Here is a 24,582-nt window from a genome sequence, read left to right as displayed (position 1 = left end):
AGAAACTTTGAAGTCTTCGGACTGCACACCACAACAGCAACAACAACGTCTTCTATGGAATGGAATTCAACGTAATGAATGCTTCCACAATTCTCAGAGTGTTTAATCCATACTTCCATATTAATATTATTGAACATGGAAGTAACGCCATGTGTTCAGGTCAATGATTAAACTGCTGAACCGATTTCAATTTGGTATGGAGATAGCTTGAACCCTGATGAGGAACCCAGGTTGCTTTATTTTAAAAAAATAAAATAAAATAAAATAAACCCAAGTGCTACAAGGACGAAACAGGGAATGAAACATCTTTTTTACTTCAGTGAACATAAACCGTGTTAACAAATTATTAAATTTTGTTGCATAACAGACACATTATATAACGTACTGCTGCTTCAATAGCACAACACATAGACATGCACTTTTCCCCACGCCCCTCCGCACACATCGCTTGGCCACAACACTGCAAGTGCTATGTCATGAAGTATTGGGGTAGAAGGGGAGGGGGTGGAGGGGGCGGAATGCAGCCACCACAAGCTATGCTTGCCCGAACAGACAGACGTGAGGGCAGTTGACATTATTGCATGTACAATAGTGTACTTACTTACCATCAGTCATCACAACAAAACTACTGATATGCGAGTGCAGCCATAGGTAACAGCTAATGTGTTATACTTTCTTTCTTTTTTGAAAGCTCAGTATGAATTAATTCAGAGGAGATAACAACCAGGATGTAATGTAACAACAATGCCTCTAAAACATAAAATTTGTTATATAATTTAGAAGTAAGGGTAACAACTTGCCAAATAGTACACATGTTGAGTCATCAACAGGCACAAAAAAAAAAAAAAATAATGTTAAAAGCTTTGTTAGTTTTCGGAGTTTTCATTCTCATTTGTGTGCCCTTTGACAACTCAATGCCTCTACTATTCAGTTAGTTTTGACCTTTACTCTTAAATTATTTACTTTCAGTCACACCTTTCCCTCTCATATTTAAAACTTGTTACGGACCATATTAAATGTCTAAACCCTGCAACTTTTCCATTATGCGTAATATTAGACTTTGGCGATAACAATTACAAGAAGGTGGAATATTTTTATCGTTTTCACTCGGTATTATCTTATGGGGTGGCAACAAGTCACTGATGATGAAAATGGATATTGGTTGTCAACAACAAATCACAGCTCAAAACAACAGCAGCATTCACATATATATAAATACAAGACACACACACACACACACACACACACACACACACACACACACACAGCAAGATAGAGTGTTAAGTATAAATAAACATTTGTACAAAAGGAATAAGTAAAATTAAAAGTAGCTTAAGATTCACATAAAATACAATTATGAAAATGGCCATTGTAATGATATTTTTTGCTGAGATAGTGTGTTACAGCTGTTAAATAACTGCGATGCCGCACATGGAACATGCAAATAGCTAATAAACTAACCGACTAATTAAAATATGGAAGTTCCAATATGTTTTTATCTTTTCAATTTTGTTAGGAGATTAACTTTTGAACCTTACATATTCTTTTAAGAAAACTAAACAGTCAGGCATTTAGTGCGCATGTTCACACACATCCCACACGCACATATGCATGTGTACACGCAACCATATTAAATGTGTGCATGCAACCAAACACAACTTCACAATTTGGGAGAGCACATAGTGGTATTCCAGCACCTAAAAAATCAAATCAAATTCCAACGTAGCAGTATGAGCCCACTTGTCAGAATAACACTGCATACTTTCTGGCCTGGACGAATACACTGATTTGGTTGGGCAGGATGTCAAAAGCCATTTTATCCACTTCTGAGGCAAGCTGGAACACAACTGTTGTAACTTATCCTAGATATCCTGGACACTGGCACTGGGATGGAGTTGACTTCTGAGCTGGTCCCACACATTTTATCTGGGACGGATCTGGGGATCTCACTGGCCTTGGCAGCACACCAGCCTCACACAGAGAGTTTGCAAAGCCACATGCCATGTGTGGACAAGCATTGCCCTGCTGAAAAAAAGCACTATGATACTGTTGCAAGAGAAGTAGCGAGTGAGGGTGCGAGACATCCGTGACTTACCACTGTGCCATCAGAGTTCCCTTAACCACTACCAGCCATGACATCGAGTGACACCAGATGGCACTCCATACCATAACACCAGGAGTAACACCTATGTGACTCTCTAAAACACTGGAAGAATGGGACCTTTCCCCATTTCCCTGCCATGCTCGGCAATGACAGTCATCCAGAGTAGAAAGGAACTGCTATTCATTGCTGAATATATTGTGACACATTTCATCAGGAGTCAACACTTTCAAATCATGGCACAATCCAAATGCAAATGTGTGTGTTGTGATATTAACAACATTCTAAACATGAGGCAATAATTATCTAGTCCAACTGCTGCTAGTCTCTGACCAATGGTACAGGATGGCACAGAATGTTGCAGGGAGTCCCATTATTTGTTCTTGGATGGCAGGTGCTGAAATGTGCTTGGGCAACACCAGAGTGAACCTCACTTTTGTTGGCTGATTGGGACCACAACAACGAGTTTGGCTCATGTTCCCAAGCAGTTGAACTTTGAGGCACTCTCACATTCAAATGCCCCCCATAGGCCTGGATACTCCACGATTTGACCAGTTGGTCAAATGGGGACCCTCAACGAGGCCCCTTGCAAGCACTGTCAGGTGATGAGAACACTTTCTCACATGAGCATGCTGCAGCTCTGTGACCTCCACAGTGATCACTCCATATCTGATACTGTTCACGTCCTTTACAATACCCTACCAGGCCCAGTAACAACACTAAACACAAACAACACTAACCCACTCTGGTGGCCACTGTACCTGTCACAGAGAGTCACATTCGTAATAATTTACCACTAGCCGATGGTGGCAACGTGTACTAAGTTGCACTGACATCCAGCCAGGTCTTCTGTGTACTTCAATTTTTTCATCAGGCAGTGTATAATTCATTTATAATCAACTTTCCTTGCTAATTGTTGATACACTACTTAGGGACAGGAAAAAATCGTTTTTTATGGCCAAATACAGTGTAATTTTTTGCGAAGTTCAATGTTATTTTAATCAAAATTCAGGGTTATTTCTGCCAAAGTCCCATAGCTGCATAGTTGCTTTTTTTGTAGCAAATTACCTGCTATTTTTACCAAATCTGTTGTTATTTCTTATTAAATTCAGTATTATTATTGCCACATTCATTTCTTGGCAAATTTTGTTTCTTCCAAATGCCTTTTTTTACCAAATTTGATGCCTCTTTAACACCAAACACTGAGTAGTTTCTTGCCTAACTCATTTTTTACCAAATTTGCTGTATTCTTTGCTAAATTTGCTGTTATTTTTTGCCAAATTCGATACTGTTTTTCACAAAATTCTGTATTTTTTGCCAAATTCTGCAGTTTTTTCAAAAATTTAGTATTTTTTTGACAAATTTAGAGTTTTTTTGTAGAATTCTATGTTGTTGTTTTGCCAAATTTGGTGTTGCTTTTTTACAAATTTTTTTTTTTGTGCATTCTACCGTTTCTGTAATATTTTTTGCTACTATATTTGATACTGTTTTATTGCGAAACTACGTGTTTTTTTTTCCAAAACCGGTGTTATTTTTGTCATTACATCAAAGTCTGATACTTGGGAAATGAACTGTCATCTCCTTTAGGCTATTAGAAATCAAAATGAGATTTTAGCATTCAATAACTATCAGTTATGTTGTTGTTGTTATGGTCTTCAGTCCAGAGACTGGTTTGATGCAGCTCTTCATGCAACTCTATCCTGTGCAATGTTCATCATCTCCCAGTACCTACTGCATCCTACATCCTTCTGAATCTGTTTAGTGTATTCATCTCTTAGTCTCCCTCTACGATTTTTACCCTCCACGCTGCCCTCCAATACTAAATTGGTGATCCTTTGATGCCTCAGAATGTGCCCTACCAACCAATCCCTTCTTCTAGTCTAGTTGTGCCACAAATTTCTCCTCTCTCCAATTCTATTCAATACCTCCTCATCAGTTATGTGATCTACCCATCTAATCATCAGCATTCTTCTGTAGCACCACATTTCGAAAGCTTCTATTCTCTACTTGTCCAAAATATTTATCGTCCACGTTTCACTTTCATACATGGCTACACTCCATATAAATACTTTCAGAAACGACTTCCTGACACTTAAACGTATACTCGATGTTAACAAATTTCTCTTCTTCTGAAGTGCTTTCTTTTCCATTGCCAGTCTACATTTTATATCCTCTCTACTTTGACCATCATCAGTTATTTTGCTCCCCAAATAGCAAAACTCGTTTACTACTTTATGCGTCTCATTTCCTAATCTAATTCCCGCAGCATCACCCAATTTAATTCGACTACATCCCATTATCCTCATTTTGCTTTTGTTGATGTTCATCTTATATCTTCCTTTCAAGACACTGTCCATTCCGTTCAGCTGCTCTTCCAGGTCTTTTGCTGTCTCTGACAGAATTACAATGTCATCGGCGAACCTCAAAGTTTTTATTTCTTCTCCATGGATTTTAATTCCAACTCCGAATTTTTCTTCTGTTTCCTTTACTGCTTGCTCAATACACAGATTGAATAACATCAGGGATAGGCCACAACCCTGTCTTACTCCCTTCCCAACCACTGCTTCCCTTACATGCCCCTGGACTCTTATAACTGCCATCTGGTTTCTGTACAATTTGTAAATAGCCTTTCGCTCCCTGTATTTTACCCTTGCCACCTTCAGAATTTGAGAGAGAGTATTCCAGTCAACATTGACAAAAGCTTTCTCTAAGTCTACAAATGCTAGAACGTAGGTTTGCCTTTCCTTAATCTAGTTTCTAAGATAAGTCGTAGGGTCAATATTGCCTCACGATTTCCAACATTTCTACAGAATCCAAACTGATCTTCCTCGAGGTCAGCTTCTACCAGTTTTTCCATTCGTCTGTAAAGAATTCGTGTTACTATTTTGCAGCGGTGGCTTATTAAAGTGATAGTTTGATAATTTTCACATCTGTCAACACCTGCTTTCTTTGGGACTGGAATTATTATATTATTCTTGAAGTCTGAGGGTATTTTGCATGTCTCATACATCTTGCTCACCTGATGGTAGAGTTTTGTTAGGCCTGGCTCTCCCAAGGCTGTCAGTAGTTCCAATGGAATGTTGTCTACTCCCAGGACCTTGTTTTGACTTCGGTCTTTCCGTGTTCTGTCAAACTCTTCACGCAGTATCATATCTCCTATTTCATCTTCATCTACATTCTCTTCCATTTCTATAATATTGTCCTCAAGAACATCGCCCTTGTATAAACCCTCTATATACTCCTTTCACGTTTCTGCTTTCCCTTCTTTGCTTAGAACTGGGTTTCCATCTGAGTTCTTGATATTCATGCAAGTGGTTCTCTTTTCTCCAAAGGTCTCTTTAATAATCCTGTAAGCAGTATCTATCTTACCCTTAGTGATATATGCCTCTATATCCTTACATTTGTCCTGTAGCCATCCCTGCTTAGCCATTTTGCACTTCCTGTCGATCTCATTTTTGAGATAATTGTATCCCTTTTTGCCTGCTTCATTTACTGCATTTTTATATTTTCTCCTCTCATCAATTAAATTCAATATCTCTTCTGTTACCCTAGGATTTCTATTAGCCCTCGTCTTTTTACCTACTTGACCCTCTACTACCTTCACTATTTCGTCTCTCAAAGCTACCCATTCTTCTTTTACTGTATTTCTTTCCCCCATTCTTGTCAATCGTTCCCTAATGCTCTCCCTGAAGCTCTCTGCAACCTCTTGTTCTTTCAGTTTATCTAGGTCCCATATCCTTAAATTCCCACCTCTTTGCAGTTTCTTCAGTTTTAATCTACAGTTCATAAGCAATAGATTGTGGTCGGAGTCCACATCTGCCCCTGGAAATGTCTTACAATTTAAAACCTGGTTCCTGAATCTCTGTCTTACCATTATATAATCTATCTGATACCTTCTAGTGTCTCCAGGCTTCTTCCATGTATACAACCTTCTTTCATGATTCTTGAACCAAGTGTTAGCTATGATTAAGTTAAGCTCTGTGCAAAATTCTACCAGGAGGCTTCCTCTTTCATTTCTTCCCCCCAATCCATATTCACCTACTATGTTTCCTTCTCTCCCTTTTCCTACTATCGAATTCCAGTCACCCATGATTATTATAAGTTCAGTAATCTGTCATGCTCAGATTTATAAAATTTTGATATGGGAAAATTAGAAATTTTGTGACCTCTCATAAAAATTGCCGATTTCGCATTATTTTGCTGAAAAGTGCTAACTTCGAATTGTTGTTTTCATAGAATTTTCTTTTCTCTATGCGTATGTAGTCAGGACAGATCCACCTACAAATTCCAGCAGGTAGTGTAATATTATTCTCATTTCACAATTGTGAACTCTATGGAGCAAATTACCTATTGGATCATATTCTACAGTCGTATGTTTAAGACCACACATGCCTGTGTTTACTCAATTTGTCTACTATATAAAATTTAATAACAGAAAAATATATACAGTTACAAAACTAACCCCAAAATACTATCTACTTAACAATATGACACACAATTTCACAACACTTTTCAACACATTTCTCAGCCCCTAATACAGATCAGTAACACAATTAATACAGCATAATCTGCTTTCCCAAAAGAACTTGCAAACTTTAACAATTATTAACCAGCAATAATAACAACAACAACAGGACAGAGACTAGATTAACATATCACTTAAAATGTAATTTTACAGTCAAATTGCTGTATTCAGCAGCTCGGAGAGTGAGACTACTTATTCGCTACCTCCACCAGTGACAGTGACCATACAGCAACAGAGTAGAGAAACACTCTCCTCTGACACGTCAGGTCATGTGGCGTGATCTTGTAGTTTCCAGAGCGGGTTAAATCTACCCACACAGTAACAAGCCAGTGCCGTATTGAATATACATGCTTACAATATACATGGCAGCCTGCCCTCTTCTTGATGACTGGTGCTGCGAGCTTAGCCTATGTTTGGTATTTGACTCTGGCTGGATTTCTCATAGCATGGACTTGGACTTTATTCACTGGCCTTCAGTTATTCAGTGTCCATTCTTTGTATAACTGCAGGCAGCCCAAAATGTGTGTATTATGCGCCAAACACAAACAGCGAATTACCTTAGGTTTAGGCCAGGAAGGTTACAGGAGGAATGGATGTGTTTAAGGACGACTCCCATTGGTGCAGCTCAGAAAACTTGGTGATGGTTAGGAAGATCCAGATGGCATGGGTTGTGACGAAGCCATTGAAATCTCACATCTCAATGGCTGCTTTACAACCTGTGCCACCTGGATCCTCCCCACCAACACCAGCTATTCTGAGCTCCGCAGATGGGAGCTACCCTTACAGCACATCCTTCACCTTCATAACCTTCCTGGCCTAAACCTAAAGTAATTTGCTGCTCCCTCCCCCAAACTCCGTGTGTGTGTGTGTGTGTGTGTGTGTGTGTGTGTCTGTACCGACCCCTGCCCCAGTACCCCCACCCAATCTGTATCCCCACATCAGCTAGTTGTGTGCTATTATCTCACGTCCTAGTCTATGAAATTGCATGCACAGCCATCTGCCATCTGCCCCCATCACCTGCACCACTCACTAGCCCATAGACGGTTCCCCACTCTCCCATGAGCCGCTAGACACTTCTCCTCAACCGGGGTGAATGCCTCTGAATTTTTCATGTGAGAACTATTGAAGCTTTTTAAGTAAAACAAACTTTATTAACACACTACATCATTATTCTTCATGTCTCCATCCCTCACCCCACACCACCCCACCCCCCACCCCCATCTCATCCCACTATACTCACCGTGGGCCAGGAAAGAGCTTGCAGTCAACTAAGTGAGACAGCTAAGTGCATGTGAGTGAGTGTGTATGTTTCATTGTTTTTCCTACGAGCTTGAAAAAGGAAATGGATTCTAAAAGGTAGCCAAGCTCTGAACCTTTCATTTGTTTACCTATCGACAATGCAGCCCTTCTGCCTTCAGTTAGTCATCTCCTTTATTCCTGAATAATTCATATTATGGTAGGCGCATAAAAAGAATTAAATCCATATGCACAAAGCTTCCAAATGGAAAAAGAATGACTGGAAGAAAAAAAATGAGAGCTATTGAAAAAGTCAATACAGTGCTTAAAATGATGTGAGAAAAGAATAGAAATAAAAAATTTACATTTAACCTAATTAATTGAAAAAACATAATGACAAAAGTCATTTCGATAACTATTTAAAAATAAAAATTTTCAAAGTTTCTGATGAAATTATACTCTACGGCCTTTTGCATGACAGGCCAGTATCTTAACCATCACACTATGCAACCAGTCTTTTACATATAACTTTTGCAAAGCTGTAGAGTATCATGCAAAATCCTGAAATTTTTGTCATCAGTTACTCAAAAACAAGGGCTCACCGGGGTGAATGCCTGGGCCTTAAGTCGTGTCACCATATAGATGATTTTAAAAAGTCGATCCCTTGCTCAGTCCTCTCCTTTTTAGACTATCATTACATTTTGATCATTTTGATCTTATTGGACAAACAAATATTTTTTCCCACTTGAGGCCAAGAAAGTAGCATGGTTTTTGTTTTTTATTATTATTATTATTATTTTACATGTTACATTCTACAATTAGCTTTAGAACAATAAACTTGTTTATGTACAAATGTTTGAGTGTTAGTCATCCGAACAATATATTTAATTAAATATAGTCTTACAAATACTGTTAAATAACGAAATATCTCACCTTCACATATGACTGAAGTATGTCTTTTCTTCCAGCTTCATGTATCATATGAACAATATGAATCAAGACTCTTATTATATTTAATCCAACTTCTTCAGAACTTGAAACTACTAACAATGTGAACAGATGATTTAGAAGAGTTGGAAGAAAAGTTATTGCAGCTGTAAGTTGAATAGCATGTGCCGCCTGAAGCAGAGAAAATACAAATACTCATAACCAAGCCAACAAAATTATACAGTAAAACAGTAGCTCACTTTTATGATTAAGAAATGTGTTGTAACAGCTAATGCAGAAGTTAAGATTTGAAAAGGTTGTACTAACAGATTTTAACATACCTTCAGAACTTTACAAGTCTCTGAGTCAGTAGTTAACTGGGGTAGCTTTACATCCAACAGTTTTTCTGTATGTGCAAAAAGATTATGGAGATGTTGGTCTTTTGTGAAAACAGTTGAGTATAGTTGAAAACCAACAGTAAAAATAAATTTTTGATTATCAATCCAGTTCACTTCCGGGCCTGCAAACTGAAATGGAATTCATATTCAAAATCTATCCATAATCTGAACAGGAAATAAGTTTCATATCTTCCTAAAAATCCTAACAGTCCACAGAGCTCCACGAGTCCATGCTGAAAAGTAATGCCTCTGAATTTTTCATGTGAGAACTATTGAAGCTTTTTAAGTAAAACAAACTTTATTAACACACTACATCATTATTCTTCATGTCTAAGTACCTATTTCTCAACATAGTCACCCTAATGAGGAACAAATTTCTCCCAAAGCGAGACCAGTTTGTTTATACAGTAACTGAAGAATGTTTGACTTTGTTGACGGAGCTACAACCTCACTCTACTTGCACTGCTTCATCACTATCAACATGAAGTCCTCGAAAGTATTATTTAAGTTTTGCAAACTGATGAAAACCAGCTGAGGCCAAGCCGGGACTGTATAGAGGGCAATCAATGACAGTGAACCAAAGGCGTCAGATTGTCACAGATGTTGCAGTGCTTATGTGTGATCTGGCATTGCCATGCTGAAGGAGACGGTTCTCCTTGTGTGGACAAACATTTTTTGCAGTTAGAAACTTGAGTACAGCATGCTGTTTCTCGCACACTGACATTGATATGTTACACAGCTATGTTACAGGCTACAATTTGAAGCCCTCTAGTGGCAAGGGCTGCAACTGCATCAGTGAAACAGGAAATTCAACAGAGTAATATGAATATCCTGTAATACCTCAACCTATACTGGGAACAGAATAAGAAATTCGGAGACATTACTTTTCAGCACACCCTCGTACATATTCAACAAATTTTGATCCCAATATTACACCTGGTTAAGCACGAGACAACTGGAAATCATAAGTTCAGCAAAACAGTATCATAAATTAAAGTTCTCCAAAACCATGTACAGAATCAAGAGCAATTTTGAAAAGTGCAGGAACTGTGCTGTGTTGGTAAAAGGTGGTAGGGATATTGCCAACCATGTCCCATAACCATTTTTATTTAACAGGAATGGAGTGGTGTGTCCTTCAGCATCATGCATTCACAGTCAACGAGTTTTATTAAAATGTTTAATTTTTATATGCAGGAGGATCATATTTTCCACAAACATCTCAGCATTCACTGCAAACAACTATCATCATCTTTCAGTGCAATTAAAAATGATTTTGAAAATTTTAAAGAGATTATGCCAAGAACACGTAAGATCCCTACGAGAACAAAAATAGGGTGTATCATATATGTAAGAAAGAGTTGTAATGTGAATAAGTCCACTTTGCTCAGTTCATAGGCACAGTACTAAACTTTGGGATCATTTTATTGTCAAACAGTTCTTTGGGAACCTTTCTGATTTAATTAATCCAGAGGATGACATTATGAAGCAAAGTAAACCCACAATTCAGAACTGGAATACTGTGTACCCCTTGTAGCCACCTCAATATGAAAGAGGATATTTAACACATTATGTTTAATTACACAGTGAGATCCCTATTTTAAGTTTTCATGGGGTCCAGACTTAAAAACTGTAAAATTGAGGAAAATGTACAATGGAATAAAATGTTAAAGCCCCTAAAATACAAGCAAAAACATCTAATTGGCATATATGATTAAAAATCATAATCCTCATCAACTGCATTAAATCTGAGTAAGTGAAGGAAATTAAATGTAAAATACAATGTTTATACAATAATTTGTGGTAATGAATATCATCAGTTCTTAAAAATTTACAGATGTGTAACAGCAAGTAAAAATTCAGAACTTCCTGGCAGATTAAAACTGTGTGCTGGACCAAGACTCAAACTCAGGACCTTTGCCTTTCACGGGCAAGTGCTCTACCGACTACGCTACCCACGCACGACTCACGACCCATCCTCACAGCTTTAACTCCACCAGTACCTTGTCTCCTAATGAGTCGCGCCTGGGTAGTTCAGTCAGTAGAGCACTTTCCCGCAAAAGGGGAAGGTCCCAAGTTCGAGTCTTAGTCCAGCACAGTGTTATAATCTACCAGGAAGTTTCATATGAGCACACACTCCACTGCAGAGTGAAAATTTCATTCAAGTAAAAGCTCATCAAAAAATTGAAATTGGTTTCTGGGTACAAGGTAACCGAGCTATTTTCCAACATGTTACAACCACAAATTATACATTAAAATGCATGTTTTTGTGACATCTTTCCTTTGTATTCACTGAGAAAAAAAGCAAAAATTGATTAACATGGTGAATTAAACCAAAAACTGTGAAGTACAGTGAAAAGTGTCAGAATATAACATGTGGTTATGTGTGTTTTCCTTCTGTAGCTAATGGCAGTTTTAATTTTGTTGAGTAGACTTAAAGCTACATGCACACTAAGCTTGAAATACGTTTCTAGTCACTTGATGTGGACATCTTTTGGAAACATCTTTTGAAGCATGAAAACATCTATCCGAACCAGTGTCAGTACATATCAAAGCAAACAATGTTTCTGGCCAGCTACCGCATGTCACTGCTGCACAGCACAAGTCCGTGTTTGTATGTCACATTGTGTTGACTGTTGTATAGAGCTGTTAGGTGTTTTGTTTTTTCTTGCTGTATTAAGTTTTTCTGGAAAAAAAATGCAGTGGACAAGGCAGCAAACTGTCATGTTGTTTATCATTGTACCAGGCTGATGGATGCTTGTGGAATATATGAAGCAAGCAGTACAAAAACACCAATAAAACAAGACGTTCAGCATGAAACTGCTGCTACATTGGTAGAATACTGAGAATGACTGTGTAGAAAACAAAATAAGGTCATTTATCGTAGCCTTCAAAACACAAAATAAATACTCAAGGCTCTGGAATGGATATCCCACTGACAAAAAACTAAGACTAACAGCATGTCTCATTGTAACTGCTTTCCTGAAATTTCTATCTTTTTTTTAAGAAATGGTGATACCTTATTAGCCAGAAATTCAAAATCATTAGATGATATCCAAGCGAAATAATGGAAACTAGAGCTGTCTTCCACACTCAGTTCCCATATGTAACAAGATTTTCCCATTAGTTGTTCTGTAGTATGTATTCACTCATCAAAGACGACTGTATGCAAATCTGCAAATCAATTTCACACAACAACTAATCCGATTTCATCAACCATTATCACCCACTATACAAATTCTCCATCAAAATAATATCATAGTTTTTAAACCAATTACAAAATTTTTTGATAAATGCAACCTTATTCCATACAACTACTAAACACTGAGAAATGCTTTTTATGGCCTTCAGGTCACAAATTACAGTTTCCTCGTCTCTAGACATGATGTGGCGCATAATACGAAAACAATACAACAAATAGCATTGCAAACGATGCAAATACACTGAGTAATGTTTATTGCCATTGTGGATAGAAACAGAGACAAGAAACACACAAAGTCATAAGCAGACCGAAACACTGTAGGAAATAATGTTTCTAACAGAAACATGTTTTCAGTGGCTTCACACTACTTTTTGCAGTGGTGATGTCACTAGCGGGCTTTCAACTATTGACTTTTGCAAGCGCTCGTAAACAGCCCCTGTGTGAACTGTGTGAATTTCAATTATTCATTTCCTTTGTAGTGTGTGATGTATGTGTGTGTGATGCCATTTCAAAGCAACGGTGCATTGAAAGTATATAAGTAGTAATAAAACATCAGCAATGTAAGGCTTGACGAGATTTAATGATAACTAATGCACAATACTGACTTCAGATGAGAAACTTGTAGCATAGTGGATAATGTCATGGTTAGATGGCTGACAGGTTATAGGTTTGCAACTTGTTGCATGTCAAAATTATTTTTCAACTTAGTGTGTTATCATACTTGTTATGACTGTAATACAATATGTTCTGTAAAATTTGATTTTGCTAAACATTTCCATCTGGTTAGAGAACAAAGGATGAAATAAATACTTGTCTGTAAATTTCCCGAATGTGTGGTGATTCCCGATTGAGTGGTTAGACAGAAACGTAAGAGAACAGTTTACATTCATATGTGTTAAATGAGCAGTAATAAAATTCATATTGTTCCTTCTCACAAATACTTCACTGTTTGTTTCCGAATATGTGGCGATTTCCAAGTGTAAGATTAGGCTGGAACCCAAGATGACAGCTTAAATTGCTGCAAGTGAAACGATAAGCAATAACATTCACATTATTCCTTATCATAAATATTTCGCACGTTGCACAACCACAAACATATTCCCCTAAAGAGTTCTTGCTACAACTGAGATTCTCCTGTCACTAACAGATCCACAAACATCAACATGACGCTATAGCGATCGACACACTGATAGCCTCATTCCTCGTCGCCTTCACAGCACCACCACATTACGATTATAGTCCAGTGAAACTGTCAAAAAAAAAAAAAAAAAAAAAAAAAAAAATAAGCCTGTACCTTGCAAAAGGTTGGGTAGAAGAGTTTATTTTTTCAACTCGTTCATATTATTGGAAAGGTTAGAAAATCAAGTTTTTCTAACAAAATTTCTCTTGGGAAAACTTTCTGCAGTCAAAAAACTTCGAAAATTTCGGACTTTTTTCAGTTTTTTCAAAATATCTCATTTTTATTTGCTCCTATCGCTTTGACGCCTATTTTCTTTTTTTAAGAGCACAAAATTCTCTGCAAATTTGATTCTTACCATTTTTTTCTACTCCCAGTATCTAAGGCGCTACAGTGTGTCAAAAAATACCAATTTTTCAAATTTCGAGTAAAGTGGCAAATTACCTAATTTTTGAACACTGTTATTTCAGTTTCTATTTGTGTAGTATAAACATATTACTCATCATGTTATTCATTGGAATTTACCATCTCACTCTGCTGCAGGGCCAGGACAAACAGCACCATATTCAGTAAGTACGAACACATTCACGTCAGATTGCGTGAAGTTTATTTGTGTTACAATATGTAATATGATTGCATGCATGTGCCGTACATTTTCTACAGTTGATTGACGTTAATGATCAGTTATAAGAAAAAGTGGCCACCTCTACTTACAGGATATGTTGAGACTCGAGGAAAAAATGGATTTATCAGAATATGAGAAGTTCACAATGAAAGGACATTTTACAATCCGGCGATCAGAAAAGTATTGGTCAGATGTCAGATGCTGACATTATAATTGTAACATCTGCCATTTCAAGAACCAAAGATTTTGGAAGTGTTGTCATTGTAGGAGAAGATGTTGACCGGTTTGTGCTCATGACCGGTTTGGGGCAAGGCATTGAAAACTTATTTTTCTTAAAGCTAGGAAGAGGAAATGCAGAAGATAAGTGGTTTTCCACTGCATCTTACAAGTTTGACAGTGAATATATTCTGTTCACTCACGCCTTTAGCAGATGTGATACATCATCTGCTTTTTTTGGTCAAGGAAGAATTAAGTACTGCAATATTGTTGCGGAAAATGAACACCTAACCTCAGCGCTTTGCATGTTCAATAAACCACATGCTACCCGTGAAGAAATAATAACTGCAGGAGAACAGGTTACTATCGCATTGTATAGTGGAGGTGTCAGCAGTTCCCACACACTAGACCATTTGCGGTACCAGCTATTCACCAAGTATGCCACAAAAAACAAACTGAATCTTGCACGGTTGCCACCCACACAAGAAGCTGCACAACATCATTCGTTGCGGACTTACCAACAAGTCCAAAGTTGGATGGGAAACTGGAAACCTCCGGAGAAATGGGGCTGGAATCACAGTGACCACGGTCCAATACTCATTATAATGAGCCAAGATCCAGCACCTGAAGCACTTCTTCATATTGTTTCATGCTCATGCAAGCTGAACTGTGGCAGAGCGTGCTCCTGCAGAAAAGTGGGTTTGAAATGTTCTTCAATTTGCAAGAAATGTATTGGGATCAACTGTGAAAATGTGCCAAAATTTTTATATGGAGACAGTGAAGAAGATGTTATGGAGGATGTTGAGGAAACCGCTGACGAAACCAACGAACTTGCTGATGCTGACTCGCTGTTTAAAGAAGAAATCAATCTGGGATCAACTCTACGTACAGACCCTGAATCCGTAACTCAAGGTATTTCTGGTGACACTGAGGAACCTGGCCCATCAAAACGTTCGAAGTGATGCTCATATCTGTCTCAAGTGCGCTTGAGTGCAATATTACAAGTATTGCACACCCAGAACTGTCAACATCTTTTAGTAACTGACAATGCATTTTAATTGTAATAAAGCTACTTATTTTAGTGTCAACTGTGTGGCTTTTATACACAAGAATAATTACCTACCTAATTAGGTTGCCTATTGCAGCTAATAATAGTTCAGTTTTCTGAGACAATTTATTTTGTGTGTGTGTGTGTGTGTGTGTGTGTGTGTGTGTGTGTGTGTGTGTGTTTATGTCTCTTAATGATGTATTTTTATATTTATAGTTTTACAAATACCAGGGCTGAGGTGGCCCATAGTGAACTTCAAGTAGTGTTGTAAGAATCACAATAGTTGGGTGCCCGACAATCCTCATGTTGCATACAGAGAAATTGAATACCTGAAAGTGAGGTGGTAAATTCCAACTTATAACATGATGTATAATGTATTTACACTACACAAACAGGAGCTGAAAAATAGTGTTCAAAAATTAGGTATCTTGACACTATGCTCAAAATTTGAAAAATTGGTATTTTTTGAGGCGCTGTAGTGCCTTAGATATTGGGAGTAGAAAAAAAAATGGCAAGAATCAAATTTGTAATTTTGTGCTCTTTAAAAAAGAAAATAGACGTTAAAGCAATAGGAGCAAATGAAACTGAAATATTTTGAAAAAACTGAAAACGTCCGAAATTTTCGAAGCTTTTTGACTGCAGAAAGTTTTCCCAAGGGAAATTTTGTTGGCAAACCTCGGTTTTCTAATCTTTCCAACCAAATGAACGAGTTGAAAAAATAAACTCTTCTGCCCCACCTTTTGCAAGGTATACCTACTATTTGACTGGACTATTATGTCAGTTGCTGCAAAAAGTAGTGTGAAACATATTCGACCCATCATCACTGCACAGTGAAGTTAAACATTGCAAACTGTGTACACAATGTCAATAGTGGATCACATCAGCATTTCACCTCTCACATCTCCCCTATCTGCAACAGCCTAAAATATACCATTAACTCTGCCATCACCCATGGTGCAAACCATCTGTCTTTTGTTCCACTTATAACTCATTTAATCACATCCAATGCCAATAGGTAGAAAACAGGATGAAATGAAGCGTGACATCGAGTAAGAAAGAAGAATTGAGTAAATTTTACTATGAAGAAACGTAAGAACGGGGAATTTTTAGCATTGATCTTATGGGTTTTTCACAGGGGCTACAAATTTACGGTGTAGAAATAGGAAAAGCAGAAAATCTGATAATGTAAAATCGAATTTCCACTGTATTCTTATACAATCTTGGTTAGCAGAACTATTTTATATATCGATAGCCAGAGAGAAAGAAAAATTTATATTCAAATATATAATGAGTGATCAATAAATTTTCCTTAACTAATGAACTCTGCCAAAACAACACACATACGTTTATTCCTAGCTCACAGAGATAGAACAAGTTTATCACTACATTGCAAATGTTTAAACGCAATGAGGACACAAAAAAATTATTAATGTGATGGCATATAGGTTTTGGGGACCAAGGTGACTGGCAGCAAATGCAGTCTATTTGAAGGCTAATAAAAGGAATTGTATTGAGACTGGCATCAACAGAGACCATAATTACAAATATGGATACAAAAACAGATTAATGAGCAAAATGAATTCCTCGTATGGCATCTGTCAAATAAGCCACTGCTACTACCCAAAAAATGATGATCATATACACCAGTGGTCAAACTGGGAATACATCAATAAAATCTTTGCACTACACACTTGTATGTGAGGGTCGTTCCAGAAAACCTTAAAGTATAACCTACTAGCATTACTTTTAGTTAATTAATTAATTAATTCATTCATTCATTTGTCCTATTCTGTGGATCTCAAGAAGAAGGAAAAACCTTAGAGATGTGGAATGAGTCGAGAAACACATTCAAGTGAGGCAAACAACACTTACTAATTCAACCTGTATGCAGTATTAACAATAAATTATCACTGTGCTGCTTAATGTTATTTGCACTTACAACAGCAGAACTTAATGAATTAGAAGGAAAGCCATCACTTTTACCTACATCTATAACAGCAGACCCCCATTTAGAATACACTATTACTCGTAATGCAGCTTTATAGCGAAAACTTACTATGTAGCTAACAGTAACTTTCAATCCTAAAATCCAGATAATCAGATAATTTGTAGGTGTGGCTAATGAGGTATGTTTTTAATTTTCTTTTGAAACTTTCTTTCTTAATGGTATATGGGAGATCATTAAATGCACTTGCAACAGGTAATACGCACAAGGAAGCAAAGACAAACAAAAATTATTTTTTTTATATCTGGTATCGTGATCATGCAAATCATAGTTAAGCTAAAACTAATTATTATCATTATCAACAACAAATAACATTAAGAAACAAATGATTGGGAAAAGAACATAGGAATTCTCACATCTTTAAAGATGCCTCCAGAAGATGTGTGGTTATTTACTTTACACAATATGTTTACTGCTCCCTTCTGCCAAACAAATAGTTTGTTTTCTTTAGATGCACTGTGCCAGAAGAGAATTCCATAAGACAACAAGGAATAAAAAATATGCTGAATAAGCTAACACACTTGTCTTTACTCCTAAAAGCAAATCTTGCTGAGCTGAGCATCTTGATTAGTTATCAATGAATTGACCCCAGTTTCGTCTGTTACACCACTTAAGTCCCAAGGTAGTGGGTAATAATTCATTTATATATACAAGTTAATGTCCAATTCTTGCACAAACATGGGTAATTTTTCCTTATTTAAAATCACATGATATGAGTCTCTGCGACTTTAAGGACTATAGTAACTGCTGCGCGCCAGTTGTAGGCCTGTTCAGCTATCATCTGTGCTGTGTCTGGTAAGGTTGAATTTGAACTTCTTCATTTGTGGGGTCAAATACAGTTTTCTCAGTGGAGAATCCATTAGAGAAGCCTAACTGAGAGGAACCAAGCCCTACTTAGAAAAATGAAGTATCATTCTATCAAATACTACTATCCGGAAAAAAAATTGAAAATGCTGGAAGGACCAAAAATTACCTGTAATTTGATGTGATCTGCTTCTCTCAAATTTTATAAACTGATATTGCTACAACATATTTAAGTGTTAGGAAATATGCCCTGATTCACTGACTGATTACAATGTTGCCTTAATTGTAGTCCTATCAAGTAATAACACGATTTTAATATCCTGTCAAAACCATCATCATACACAGCATAATTACTACTTTACAGTGACATGATGAAATTCTGAGTTATCCATTGACATTGGATTTTTTTAAAAAAATCTAATGTCTATTGATAGCCCAAGGAGTGTGTGCCAAAGTAAATCTATAGCATCTGCATCTGACTGCTACAATCAATGGACTGGTATTGAATGAATTAAACATGTTGGCATTTCTGTCACAACTTTTTTCTTGGGACTCAATTTCATTTGCATTATCTCTTGCTTAATAGTGTTCCAAACTGTTTTCAGTTTATTTTTGGAGTGTTATTATTTGAGCACAGTGCATGTGTTTTGCTTTTTTAACGATAGACTGAAGGATTTTACAATACTTGTGGTAATGGAGTTTCAGCTCTTGACTGAAGATGGTCCATTAAATTACACAGAGCTGTCTTCTTGGCATGAGGTACTTTAATCCCAAGACTTATCTACCTTCAGTTCCTGCTACACCAATTGTTTGTTTTAGGGGAAAGCAGAGCTCACATTCCTGTAGAAATACGTTTAAGAAAGAGTTAAATTTACCATCAAACTTGTCTGCTTCCTAAATCTCTTCGCAGTGTTCACCTTGTAATTTCACTTTAAACATCATGATCTAGTCACTGTTAACGAATCTGTGATAAAATACTTCTCTCATATAATCAAGACCTAATTGGTTACCACAATTTACTGTTAATATTTGACCATCATGGCCACATAAGCCATTGATTACAACTATTACAGCCAATCCACCGAAGCCTATTGAGTCTACAAATTGCCAATGGTTGTCACCCTGTGTAACTCTTCCTAATAGTGAATTTTATTGTGACAAATAATGAAAACTATACACAAACAACACTAGGTGTCTTTGATCAGTACTAAACAGAAAACTGTAGTCTAAGTCTCCAGTTAGGTCTGCAGAACTTCATAAAAACTGAGTGTACTCCTATAGAAGCTTAAGGCATTTCCTGCTGATGCCCTGCAAAATGTTTGTATTATTAGTTTGTGTTTCCTAATCCACAATTGTGGCAAAGCATTCAAAGAGCTGTTCAATACAATATTCATTACTCCAAAGGGTCTGGGACTTAACACCTACTGAACAAGGTGGCACACTGGTTAGCACACTGAACTCGCACTCGTGAAGACAACAGTTCAACATTGTGTCCGGCCATCCTGATTTAGGTTTTCTGCGACTTCCCTAAAATGCTTCAGGAAAATGCCGGGGTGGTTCCTTTGAAAGGGTACAGCCGATTTCCTTCCCCATCCTTCCCTAATCCGAGCTTGTGCTCCATCTCTAATGACCTCTTTGTCAACGGGACAATAATCTCCCCCTCCACTTAACACCACTTAGTGCATATATAGCCACTTCACCTTTCTGCTTACTAGTTCTACAGTAATATGATAGTAGCTCAAATTGAGTTATATTTATATGCTCAATTTCAATTTTGGTGGATGCATCATGGATCATATGTCATTCTGTCTGCCTTTTCATTTGCATGTATGGACATTAGAAGTTAATCATTTTTACTTGCTTGTGATGCTTCTGTTATTCTGATAGAAGATACAACATGAGTGCCTGTAACACCCATGAGTCTGTGCAGACTGCAGTATTTCATTTGGCTAGTAGCTATTTCAACTGTGACAACATTTGTTACACAGGGCAGTCTTTCTAAGTAATTTAACCTATGAAATATCTATGGAACACAATTAAATGCACTGGGGTAGGATAGATAGTGTTTTGGTAATACTGGTTTTGTGTAGTAATTAGCTGTGCAAAAATTGTCTTACCAGAAGCCTTCGGATGCAAACCATGTCCTTTACAATATGACCAACTGATGGAAAATGCATTAATCAAACCCACAAGTGAACATTACCATCTCCTGAGTAGTTTTCCCAAGCTCCACATAACACTTCATCCAGGGCTCATCACACAGCTCAAAAAGTAGAAAGACCTTCTCACTAGCATGAGGACCTTTATCAGCAAAGTGCCTGACGCACCTCTGTGGTCCAAGCTTTTGCCTGCACCCTGTACTATTATTACGTTACCTTCCTTCACTACAGAGTCTAATCTACATTCCTGAGTCAAACAATGGAAACTCCAGAAAGCATTCTGGGCTGAACTGCTGGAGCTGGTGGCTATGTGTGCATGCGGTGTGCTTGCTTGTGTGGGTGAATGGTTTGTGTTTCTTTTCTGCTGATGATTCTGCGGCCGAAAGCTTTGTGTGAATGTCTTTTAATTGTGTCCACCTGCAACTTAACGTGTCTTCTTTATGGTAAATAGCAATCTGTCTAAATTTCTGAGTGTTGCATTTGGCTTAAAAATACTAGTTACCTAGTAATCATTTCCCACAGTTTTGTACTGGTTCTGACATTCCCTTCCTACAAGATCTCTGGACCAATAAGACCTTTTAGGTCTGCTTAAGCATTTTATTTCTAGCCTCAACTTGTACCTTACAACTTGTATTTAGAGGCTGGTATTTAAAATGTTGAACTGTCTGTATACTTTTGTCCACAGCCTTCAAAAAATTGAAACTACTGGAGATAGCTACACTGACGTCATCAGACTAGCAGGCTCTTTTGATTGTTTCACAGATTTGGAAGGCTTGACTGTAATCCAGTTTTGTGATCAAGCTCTAACATTAGTACTCCAAACTTTTCATGCTACTGCCATTTCAGCTCAGAATTTCGATATTACTCACTCGTTTTTTGAGTACTATGTACCAAGAGTAATAATCACTGCATTTCCAGATTTGGCCAGCATCATTTCTCATGTAGGTTGCATTACAACATTCTGCGTGAAAATAATGCTGACATTTCTCACACTGACTTCCATTCCTGATGATTCTCAGGCTGCTTGGACACTTGTCCATTCTGAGCGTAAAATTTTGATTTCGTCTGAACCATGTGCGGCTCGCATTGGTGCCATTGGTAGGTTGGCATCGTGTAATAGGGACAGTGGTGTCTCGTTTTCTTCTTCTATTTAATGGCACCATTACGTTTGCTAGCATTGTCTGTCCACAAGTGGCAACAGCAGCGTTGATCAATGTAGTACCTGTCCTATCTTTGAAGGACGTGAAGTGTTTTCCAGGTTGGCTGTGTCGAGTTCGGTTGGGAGAGGGCAGCAGAGAAGTCCGGCAGGGCGAGGACATGCCAGGGCCGCTGGCGGCATGCATGCATTTCCGGATCGAGGGGCTGTAGTTGCAAGAGCCACAACCTCGTTATCCACCGGACCCAGCACGTTGAGTTGAGTGAACATTAATCCAGTAGTGAAACAACCAGCAAGTGGAGCGTGTCAAGTTGGCGGAATCTATTAGCCGTCTTCTACTGTATGTTATTAGTTTTTGAATTTTGTGTTATTATTTGGTGAAGTGCAACCTGTGGTATTTTACTGCCTAGTGGCAGCTAACTCGCCAGTTACCTGCCCTGGAGGTTAGCGTATTTTTGCGGCGGAGTACTTTTCCTTGTCTTGCTGATGCTGTCCGGCAAGACGTGTAGTTCGACAGCCTCCTTGTTTGCAGTGTGAATTGTGGTTTCTTTTGTCTAACTTGGTTGTAGTGGTTCCTTCTGCTTTTTGAAGTTTTAAACACCAGATTCTGAAGACGCAGTGCTGTCTGTCACTTCACCCTCGCATGAATTATTCCATCATCTAAATTTACATCTACATGGTTACTCTGCAATTCACACTTAAGTGCCTGGCAGAGGGTTCATCGAACCATTTTTTTGTATCTCGCCTGGAAGGCAGCGCGTGGGTAGGAGCAGGAGCAGGAAAATTACGTCGGTACTGCACATAAGTAAAAGTGGTTTACTGGTGCAAAAAAAAACAAGTTAATACATGGTTACATAACTTGCAATGAGGTGCGATGCTGAGACCCATCGTATGTAGAGTAAAGCTGAAGCAAAGTGTCCTGGCCATCTGCTCTTGATCAAATGGGATGAGTTTGCAGTGGTGCTCGTAGAGCTGAACAGTACCTGCTAGAGGGCGCTATCGTCGGTGTCGGTCGTAGTGCCAACTTAAGTACTTGTATTTATGGCTATCGATACCACAATTTTCATACTACTTCTCTATCATTCCACTCTCGAATGGCGCATGGGAAAAAGGGACACCTAAATCTTTCCGCACGAGCTCTGATTTCCCTTATTTTATTATGACGATCATTTCTACCTACGTAGGTGGGTGTCAACAAAACAATTTCCCATTCAGAAGAGAAAGTTGGTGATTGAAATTTCGTAAATAGATATCATCGCAAAGAAAACAGCCTTTGTTTCAGTGACTGCCACCCCAACTCGTGTATTATATCAGTGACACTCTCACTCCAATTGCGCGATAACACAGAACGAGCTGCCCTTCTTTGCACTTTTTCGATGTCCTCCGTCAATCCTACCTGGTAAGGATCCCACACGGTGCAGAAATATTCCAGCAGAGGATGGACAAATGTAATGTAGGCTGTCTCTTTAGTGGGTTTGCCACATCTTCTAAGTGTTCTGCCAACAAAGTGCAGTCTTAGTTTTGCCTTCCCCACAATATTACCTCCGTGTTCTTTCCAATTTAAGTTGTTTGTAATTTTAATTCCTAGATATTTAGTCGAATTGACAGACCTTAGATTTGTGCAATTCATCGTATACCCAAAATTTATGGATTTCTTTTAGTACCCATGTGGATGACCTTGCACTTTTCTTTTTTTAGTGCCAATTTCCACTTTTCACACCATACAGAAATTCTCTATAGATCATTTTGTAATTGGAATTGATCGTCTAATGATTTTACTAGATGGAAAATTACAGTGTCATCTGCAAACAATCTAAGTGGGCTGCTCAGATTATCACCTAGATCATTTGTATAAATCAGGAACAGCAGGGGGCCTATGACACTACCTTGTGGAACACCAGATATAACTTCTGTTCTACTCGATGATTTACCATCTATCAGTACGAACTGTGACCTCTCTGGGAGGAAATCACAAATCCAGTCACACAGCTGAGATTATACTCCATATGCATGCAATTTGATTAATAGTTGCTTTTGAGGAACGGTATCAAAAGCCTTCTGGAAATCTAGCAATATGGAATCGATCTGAGATCCCTTGTCAACAGCACTCATTACTTCATGGGAATTAAGAGTTAGCTGTGTTGCACAAGAATGCAATTTTCTGAATCTGTGTTGGTTATGTAACAATAAGTTATTTTCTTCAAAGTGATTCATAATGTTACAGTATATGCTCCAAAATCCTACTGCAAATTGAGGTCAGTTAAGTGAATCTGTAATTCAATGGGTTACTCCAATTTCCTTTCTTAAATATTGGTGTGACCTGTGCTACTTTCCAGTCTTTAGGAACAGACCAGTCATTGTTTTACTGGTTATGACACGTTAGGTGGATTTGGTAAGAGGACTGATCAGCGTTTAAACTGTCTCTAGTTTGAATTGCCATCCTGTTAGGTGAACGCAACTCTTGGCTGCTTGTCTCACCGCTTATGCAGCTGTAGATACTTTTCTCAGGTCGATCCTTGGAGCACTGTCCGTGGATCACTCCCCTTTTTTATTTGGTCTGATTGTGTAAATTGTCTAAAAATAATATTTTGTTTAAATTATTGCTATTGTTTGTGGCCTTCAGCCGACAAATAACTTGAATTCTTCTTAATAAGGCCTTCAGCCGTTAGTTCAGCTTCTGTTACAGTCAATTTTTTTAAAATGATTGTTTTAAAAATTATTTTGGTATTATTCAACGTGTAGTCTTTCTCACTTGTAATTCAGGTCTTCAGCCGTTAATTGTTCTGAAGTATTCCTTGTGGCCTTCAGCCGACAAAGAACATTATTTCCTTAAATAAAGTGTGTGTGTTTACTGTGCAACCAATCGTAACTGATTAAGCTCCGTCCACACCTTTTCCTGCTTTCCCTAACGTGGGACTAAGGGAAAGCAGGAAAGGTGTGGACGGGGCCTTCAGGAGTCAGTTTAGCTCATCTTACAGTCAATATTTTTTTTTTTTATTTGGTTGT

The 24,582-nt window shown here is 37.9% G+C and overlaps 1 protein-coding gene across 1 annotated transcript in view; it reads right to left on the bottom strand.

Annotated features, from left to right (window-relative positions):
* Nucleotides 1-24,582, bottom strand: part of LOC126191417 (dedicator of cytokinesis protein 9) — a 374,795-nt gene that overhangs the window by 170,510 nt on the left and 179,703 nt on the right. The window contains exons 17-18 of the mRNA XM_049932289.1: nt 9,131-9,316; nt 8,796-8,981 (exon numbers count right to left, since the gene is read on the bottom strand). Coding sequence (XP_049788246.1) covers nt 8,796-8,981; nt 9,131-9,316 — 372 coding nt within the window. The remainder of the gene's footprint in view (nt 1-8,795; nt 8,982-9,130; nt 9,317-24,582) is intronic.

The sequence above is a fragment of the Schistocerca cancellata genome, chromosome 6, assembly GCF_023864275.1.
Source record: "Schistocerca cancellata isolate TAMUIC-IGC-003103 chromosome 6, iqSchCanc2.1, whole genome shotgun sequence".
Classification (NCBI taxonomy): domain Eukaryota; kingdom Metazoa; phylum Arthropoda; class Insecta; order Orthoptera; family Acrididae; genus Schistocerca; species Schistocerca cancellata.
Note: the sequence above shows the minus strand (reverse complement) of the source record. Positions and strands in the feature narration are given on the sequence as shown.